The sequence below is a fragment of the Engraulis encrasicolus genome, chromosome 6 (genome assembly GCF_034702125.1).
Source record: "Engraulis encrasicolus isolate BLACKSEA-1 chromosome 6, IST_EnEncr_1.0, whole genome shotgun sequence".
Lineage (NCBI taxonomy): Eukaryota > Metazoa > Chordata > Actinopteri > Clupeiformes > Engraulidae > Engraulis > Engraulis encrasicolus.
Window position 1 is genome coordinate 34578369 of NC_085862.1, and position 8955 is coordinate 34587323.

Here is an 8955-nt window from a genome sequence, read left to right on the forward strand (position 1 = left end):
TAAGCTCAATTTTGACAAAATATGCAGTTACTACACTTTGCCTTTGTACAGCAGGGTAAGCCTTTACATTGTGTGTGTGCGTGTGTGTGTGTGTGTGTGTGTGTGTGAGTGTGCGTGTGTGTGTGTGTGTGTGTGTGTGTGTGTGTGTGTGTGTGTGTGTGTGTGTGTGTGTGTGTGTGTGTGTGTGTGTGTGTGTGTGCGTGTGTGCGTGTGTGTGTGTGTGTGTGTGTGTGTGTGCGCGAGCACGTGTGTGTGTGTCTGTGTGTGTCTGTGTGTGTGTGTGTGTGTGTGTGCGCGAGCACGTGTGTGTGTGTCTGTGTGTCTGTGTGTGTCTGTGTGTGTGTTTGGTTTTATGTGCATACATGCATGTTTAAATACATGTGCAATATGTGCGAGGTACACAGGAAGTTTTGTGCACAGTGTTACCCAAGGTAACCAAGCACAAACCCAGAGCCTCAGCGCCTCCGTCAATCAACCGTATGTCTAGCTGACATGCAAGAGGAGACAGGTGCTCTCGCTTGGCCTGACCAGGGCCTGCCTTGCTTTGTTGTCCTCCACAGAGACGGCGGTGAACGTGGGCTACGCCTGCCGCCTAATGGATCCTGACACCAGCCTGCTGCAAGGAGAGCAACTCAGGTCAGATGTGTGCTGGGCCCGGATGCTGCATTGGATATAACCCCGCAAATCGTGTTAGCGCCACTGAAATGGCTTGTGACAGTAGTGTGTGTGTGTGTGTGTGTGTGTGTGTGTGTGTGTGTGTGTGTGTGTGTGTGTGTGTGTGTGTGTGTGTGTGTGTGTGCATGAGGCATTTTCTCTTTCTCCATGTCTGTCTGTCTGTCTGTCTTGTTTTTATTCCTCTCAACCCACATCAATGCACACACATTTGCACGTGCACGTGCACGCGGACACAAACACACACACACACACACACACACACACACACACACACACACACACACACACACACACACACACACACACACACACACACACACACACACACACACACACACACACACACACACACACACACACACACACACACACAGAAACACATATATACACATGTCCTGATGCATGTATGCATGCACCTAGAATAACTGTGTAACTACACCTGCATGCAGTTTTTGCAAACATACACTTGCGACATACTGTAATATACTTGCAAACTGTATACTGAATAATGTAACTCCAGAGTAACCAGATGAATTGTAATGTGATTGCATTCCAAACACAATCCACTAGCAACCCCCAACTGTGCATTACGGATACGGCAAAGGTGTCATTTTCATAACCCATTGCTTAATTGAAATTGGTGCTATGGTACTCTACTCAACTACAGTACTCTATTCTGTTCTTTTCCATTCTGTTTTTTATTTTCTTTCAACTCACAGAATTGTTTTTCGCATTTGACTCCATCTTGGCTATTTTACTGTCTACTATACATGTGTATTGCATTGTATCTACTCCTCTTTTGAAAGTCGCTTTGGTTATAAAGCGTCTGCCAAATGCAATGTAATGTAATAATGTAATATTTCTTATGTCCTTACTCTAGGCAGCTTCTACAGTCTTCTGACCCAGATGTTGCAGTTCGTCAGAAGAAAAAATCTGAAATATGGTCTACGAAGACAGACAAAAGCATGTTGGCGGACAACTCCACTATAGTCATCAATGGACTGGAGCTGGTGAGACAAGCAATCCATCTCCCTCCTTCAAAGCCAGTGACCACAACAAATGCACATCTATCATTTTTTAGTGAATACACGTATGAACAAATAAACAAACGGATCCATCAGCCCAAACCGTTCAAACCTCCCAATCAATCAACCAATCAATCAACCAATTAACCAATCAGCTCGTCAATAGTTAGCTGGTTAATGAAGTAATGGCATGAAGCGTGATGTGACTGTCTGCCTGTGTCTTTCTGCCTGTCGGTCTTGCTGGCTTGTGTCAGGCGGAGCTGCTGGCCGTGCCAGAGTCGGGCTCCAGGTTTGTGGCGCTGGCCAATCAGTGCGCGTCGGTGCTGTGTTGCCGGGTGACCCCGGGGCAGAAGGCCCAGGTGGTGCAGCTGGTGAGGAGACACACCTCCTCCGTCACGCTCTCCATCGGGGACGGGGCCAACGACGTCAACATGATCAAGAGTAAGGCTGCAGAGATATGCTCACTCACACACCAGTAACTAAGTACCTATACTGTATGAAGAATATTGGTTTGGACCTACGCCATCAATATGGTCCAGAGTAAGGCGGCAAAAGGTAGTTAGCACAATAGCTACTAGCTATTAATTGAACGAGAATGCCCACCTGGGAAATTCCAATTTCCATTGTTATTGTGACACAGCACTCCACAGCACACAAGCGCACACTGCACACAACAAAATTGCATTTATACCTCACCCGTGCAAGAGGTGTTAACTGTCTATGTGCATGTTTGTCTGGGCCAACAAGGTCAACATGATCAAGAGTAAGGCAATAGGCGGTATCTTGCACAGCCCACTCGTATCTCTTAGCTTCAACTCAGAAAAAGACGCACAATGTCAAAATGTTATGGCCTAGTCTTTGAGCCTTTGAGAGCAAGTGTCATCCTCACTCCAATATCTGCTCCGTTTTTGATGGAAAAGTGCACTTTATTACCCTATTATTATATGGTGTGACGTCATCGGTCGAATGCTCCATTCATTTCAACGGGGCTCCCCAACGTTCGCACGTCTGTTATTTTTCGATAACGGACGGGTTGGTCTATAACAGACCGCTGTCAATGGCAACAAGACTTTTCACTGCTAAAGCGACTTTTCAACAAGACTCTAATCAGCTGCTGTGATAGACAACACCTGTTGTTCTGGCTACCTAGCTGTTGCCTAGCGGTGTTCCACAACGGCACTGTTTTGTTTTGCGCAGCAACAATCTTTTGACATTAAAAACTATAATAGACTTAACATTAAATAGGCCTAAAGAAATGTCCCCGCCATGTGTGAATCATTTAAGTATATCCATATAATAAGCGGGTTAACTTTCGGCGAGTCGGTCGCTTTGTGGAATAGCAGCACTTCAGAGAGAACAAGACCCCTCCGCTCCGCGTCGGGGTCTAAAGATTCTCTCTGTCGTGCTGCTATTCCACGGTAGCGACCTTCTCGCCGAACGTTAACCCTTACATAAAGTCTTTTTCTCATCCTTCCCCTGTCTGTTTTTCATCAATCTCATCTCCCGTCCCCCTCTCCCAGCGTCTCATGTGGGCGTGGGGCTGTACGGCGTGGAGGGCAGCCAGGCGGTGCAGAATGCCGACTACGCCCTGGGCCAGTTCCGCTTCCTGGGCCGCCTGCTGCTGGTGCACGGCCACTGGTCCAGCCAGCGCATCTGCCTCTTCCTGCGCGTCTTCCTCTTCAAGACCACCTCCTTCGCCCTCGTGCACGTCTGGTACAGCTTCTTCAGCGGCTTCAGCTCACAGGTACAGAAGGTGGAATTAGTCAATTAATGAGCTGCATTTATAGGAGAGCTGTGGTGCAGAGTGCTAACACACATATATGGATCTGCAATGCCCATGCAATGTCTACATTTATTTATTTAAACTGTGTATGTATTAGGGATGCAAATTATCGATTAATTCATTAATCATTAGTTGATAGCCTTATCGATCGACTTACGATTAATTGATAAGCGGCGTTTTCCCCCCCAAAATCTCAATGTTTCTCCAAACATTTTGATTGAGTTGAATTGTCGATTAATTGCGATTAATGTTTTTTAATCGATTAACGCATTGGTCGATTAAAGTTGATTAATCGATTAATCGTTTGCATCCCTAGTATGTATCTATTAGCTTTGTCTTTGCGTTTTTTTTTTAAATCAGAGTAAACAGTTACTGTGACATACTGTAACATAACAGTTGCTGTGACGGATGTTTTGCAGTGTCTCTGTTCTAACTTACAACCAGCAAACTGTCTTTGAACTGAATGTATTACACATCACCCTTATGTCGATATTTCCTTTGTATATGTATCTCATCAGAAGCCCACATACATCAATAGAGGTTTCAAAGTTGTTATAGTATCTCCCATCCAACTGCTTTAATGCTTCTAGAGTGTAATTTTACCTGTAAGGAGACATGTTCAAGCAAACATCCTTTGGATGACATGGACTGTATTATTCTTATCGGTGATATCATTTCACAAAGCAGCTCAAATATAGTTCATATACACTCAGTGCACATTGCTTCACATAAAATACCAAAGCAGTCTTAACTTCACTCAAATCCAGAAACATTATTAGTCTGCACCTTGTGAAGCACCAGTGTTGATATTTAAAGAGTTAATTCTGTTGTGTTTTTATCCTATAGCGGGTATATGAGAGCTGGTTTATTTCTCTGTATACCGTCATGTACACCTCCATACCTGTGCAGTGCCTGGCTGTCTTTGAGCAGGTAAGACAAATGCATGATAATATCCATACCTCGCCAACTATTCAGCACTAAGACGATGAAGCAGCATATCTCTTGCTTTGAAATTCCTCTGTACAGTTTTCAAAGGTCTTACCAGAATAAAGAAATGTATGAATACAAACTGTATGAAATATGTATGAATATGCATGTCATAGTGGATAGTGGATCAGTAAATCTATCTTGTGCATACATTTTTAAAGCATGTTTTACTATGTCATTAGAATGAATAATGAAGCTTGCCTTGAGTGCATGAGGCATCATGCCAATTATTGTCAACTAACAATTTCACTGTAACACTTCCACAATGTTTACCTCAGTTGCTATGGACTCTAACATCACCATGGTGACGATGATGTTGTTGTCTATCTCGATGACCAGGACGTGAGCGCGGAGGGGTGCGTGCGCTGGCCAGAGATGTACCAGAAGGGCCGCCGGATGGAGCACTTTGGCCCGCGGGCCCTGGGGGCCACCCTGCTCTACTCCCTCTACGCCTCCCTGGTGCTCTGCCTCCTGCCCCTGGGCGTCTTCCAGAGCCTCGCCCTCGACTACCAGACCCTGGCCGTCACCATAGGCATGGCAGCAGTGTTCACGGCAACCGCTGAGGTAACACAAGGGGTGGGCGGGCGGGCGGGGATTGGAGTGGTGGAGGCTGGGGAGGTGAGGAGGGGGTGAGGAGGGAAAGTGTGGTGTCCCAAAAGAGTGTATTGAGCACTTTAGCTCCTAAGAGGCAGTTACACTCACATGAACCTCTTGAACTGTTCACGTGACACATTGTCACGCAATAGCACATTAACTGATGGCCAGGGACACAAGTAATTGGAATCGTAATACGTAATGGAAATAAACTTCTGCTTTAGTGTATTACTGTGTAATTATAATGCTCTTCAGACAAGGCTCCTATTGGTATTACCAGAAGGGCAAATAACCAAGTTACCTGTATAATGTATTGCGCCATGTAATGCCACAGTAGTGTAGTATTGTGGTAGGTAGTGCTAAAATTGTCACTGAAAAAACTGATATGTACCACCACCATCAAATTCTAAGTATGCATTATAACTGGGAAAATTGCACTTTCCATACATGAAAAGGTGGATCGTCTCCATGTCCGCCATTTTGAATTACCAGAAATAGACGTTGTAAGCTGCAAAACTTAGTGTTCTTTGGTCATACTAGTAAATATTAGTTTATTATTTAGTAAATAAAGATCGTGAAAAGATCGAAATTGGCAATAGGCAGCACAGTTTCAATGAGCAGCATAGTTGCAATACCTACTCAACTCTGGCCATCATCCTGATCCTACACAGTACTCCTTTAACACTAATATGCAGGGGGCGGATCTAGCCGTTTTGGGGCCCTAGGCGAAATATAAAGAGGGGGCCCTCAAATGTCATTATATAGACATAAAATTCTATGTTTTGGTGCTCTTCAAGTGTTTTGTCTCATAGATCTTTGATTACTTTCTTACATAAAGTGACACATTAAGATCAAACCTGCATTTTTTGGTGTTTACTGCGACTGTTGTGACAGTTGGGGCCCCTTTGGAGGACAAATTTGGTCGGGCCCTAGGCAATTGCCTAGGTTTGCCTAATGGAAAGTCCGCCTCTGCTAATATGATATCTAGTCCTCAAAATATTGTAGGTTAATGGTAACATAGAGTTGTTTGTATTTACAGGTAGCCATTAAAACAAAGTACTGGACCAAGTACAATGTAGTAGCCCTGAGCCTCAGTCTCCTCTTGTATTTCGTGTCCACGCTCATCTTGCACAGTCCTCGTCTGCACTCCAGAGCTCCCAATGACTACATATTTCCGGGTAAGAAATGTTACCATTTCTTTATCCTCAAACATGTAAATGTAGAGAATGTAGATATCTTACATACAGTACATACAGTGCTCCCCTTTCTTTCTTTTTATCTTTCTCTCTTTATTTATCTCTTTCTCTCTTCCTCTCACTCACTCACTCACTCACTCACTCACTCACTCACTCACTCACTCACTCACTCACTCACTCACACACACTGTACACACACACACACACACACACACACACACACACACACACACACACACACACACACACACACACACACACACACACACACTGTACACACTGTAGACACACACGCACACACACACACACACATCAAAAGTGCACACACACACACGCTGTGGATGCCTTCTCGATTAATCTTCATTACTGTCAAATGAAACATTCTCGTTTTGTGGCAGGAGCGTCAATAAATGCCTTTAGAGAGCCGGTGGTGTGGCTTACTGTTCTATTGACCACCTGTGCCGCCCTCCTCCCATCAATGCTGATGCGGGCCCTGGACGTGGTGCTGTCACGCTCCAACACACACCGGGTGGGTGAGATACACATGCCACACATGCACGCTCCGTCGACCCCAGTAGAGGCCCCAACGGCAGCAGAGGCTCTTGGCTACTGTCCACAAGCCGCATACTGTCTGTCTGTAAAGCATTCTTGTAGTGTAATCCAGGCGTGTCATGTTGTGGTATTATCATTATGGTTCTGGTGTGTGTGTGTGTGTGTGTGTGTGTGTGTGTGTGTGTGTGTGTGTGTGTGTGTGTGTGTGTGTGTGTGTGTGTGTGTGTGTGAGAGAGAGAGAGAGAGAGAGAGAGAGAGAGAGAGAGAGAGAGAGAGAGAGAGAGACTGATAGAGACTGAGAGAGACTGAGAGAGACTGAGAGAGACTGAAAGATAGGCTGAAAGTGTGACAAACCAATTGAGAATATCAGTATTTATCCAAAATCACTGCAATATCAATTGAATCAATTGATATATCAATTAAAGATTGTGCTTGTGTGTGGGAGCTTTAAGGCTATCCACAATATGTGAAAGAAACAGCATTACTAAATCAAAATACTGGAGACTTTTGTTGAAGTTGCATTGTGTTTTGTGTTATCTGTTGAACCTTTTTGTGCAAGAACCAAGAGTGAGAGAAAAAGAGAGAGAAATATGATTGAACATTTTTGGAGGTTTGCGGCTGATACTGTATCTCCATGTGGTGTGTGCCCCCTCCTCAGGTCCGTAGCCAGAGGGACTCTGAGCTGACCAGGCCCGATAGCAAGAGGGCTCCGTTCCAGCGCGGAGCCGTCCAGCGGCGCTCCTCCTACGCCGTGTCCCAGGGTAAAGGCTTTGGCCGCCTCATCACCTCTGGAGCTGGACTCCGGAGCACCAGTGGTGAGGGCCCCCGCCAGCCAACCCCACATCCAGCAGGGGCAGAGACCGTCAACGAACACCAGCAGCACCAGCAGTACCTCCCGGGCCATGCCAATGGGGACACTGTTGCTGCTGACCAGTCATGAAGAATATGTTACTTGTGTTTCTGAGAGGGCAGCTGTCAATCCATGGAATTTTTAGATATTGTTTTGGGTTGTAATGCCTTGATTTAGATAGGACAGTATGAGAGCGTGACAGGAAAATAGTCTGTGTGTGTGTGTGTGTGTGTGTGTGTGTGTGTGTGTGTGTGTGTGTGTGTGTGTGTGTGTGTGTGTGTGTGTGTGTGTGTGTGTGTGTGTGTGTGTGTGTGTGTGTGTGTGTGTGTGTGTGAGAGAGAGAGAGAGAGAGAGAGAGAGAGAGAGAGAGAGAGAGATCGGGAAATTACCTCAGGATAGACTTGAACCCGGGTCCTTCAATGAATGGTGTGGCACCTTAGCCCACTGAGACCCTGCAGCCCAAGGGTTAAGGATTTTTAAGTGTGTTGGATTTTGAAAGGGAAACTAAATGGAGCACTACACATTCAAAATACTGTAACTTTAAAAACAACAGTTCATGAGATTATTTTCTTTTTTTAACAACAGTCAAAAAATGGATTGGTATTTAGAAGTTTTGTGTTTACGTTTGGTATTTAGACAAATATAAACAAAAGCACAATTTAAAACACTAGAGATATGATCATCAGGACAGTCCAGCAGTTGTGTGTTATTTCCACATCCATATACGGCAGGTGACTAAGGCCCTGGTGAGCTACCTTCTGTCTTGGGGAACCATGTTGGGGACTCCTGATAGAGAAGGATTCATTGCTATTGTTAAATACCATATATGTGTAAAATATATATTTTGCAAATAAATAGATTAATCAAACCTGTGTCTGTGCTGTGTAATGTCAAACATAATCTTTTTTTAAGTCTAAGAAACATCATGTAATTCCAATGCCTTTTATATGCGAATAACACATTTTGAACTAAGCTTATGGATATGGATTTTTTTTAAATACATGTAGACTATTCTAATTATATGCATTAAGATTTACTAAGCTTTTTTGATTGTAGGCCTATAGCACAATAGCCCAGTAGTTCGGTGCATATGAGGATTTGTGACGGTATCAAAAGCAAAATGACACGTCTTCTCCTTGAGCGGCCAAGGTTAACCCACTGCATATAAATCTGTGGTCTAAGTCTGATGAAAATCAATGGGGCTCATAAGCCCCTGGCTGCCTCATCTGCATGTGGACTCGACTGCATTAATGCTGCCTGCTTTAACCAGACCAAGAGCAAACACTCTGCCTG

General features: G+C 44.6%; 1 protein-coding gene across 1 annotated transcript in view; it reads left to right on the forward strand.

Annotated features, from left to right (window-relative positions):
• atp8b3 (ATPase phospholipid transporting 8B3) overlaps positions 1–7856 on the forward strand; it is a 30457-nt gene extending 22601 nt beyond the window's left edge. The window contains exons 21-29 of the mRNA XM_063201362.1: positions 561–636; positions 1556–1685; positions 1955–2141; positions 3221–3444; positions 4330–4413; positions 4810–5034; positions 6104–6242; positions 6659–6789; positions 7471–7856. Coding sequence (XP_063057432.1) covers positions 561–636; positions 1556–1685; positions 1955–2141; positions 3221–3444; positions 4330–4413; positions 4810–5034; positions 6104–6242; positions 6659–6789; positions 7471–7752 — 1478 coding nt within the window. The 3' untranslated portion in view covers positions 7753–7856. The remainder of the gene's footprint in view (positions 1–560; positions 637–1555; positions 1686–1954; positions 2142–3220; positions 3445–4329; positions 4414–4809; positions 5035–6103; positions 6243–6658; positions 6790–7470) is intronic.
• The last annotated feature ends 1099 nt before the right edge of the window (positions 7857–8955 follow it).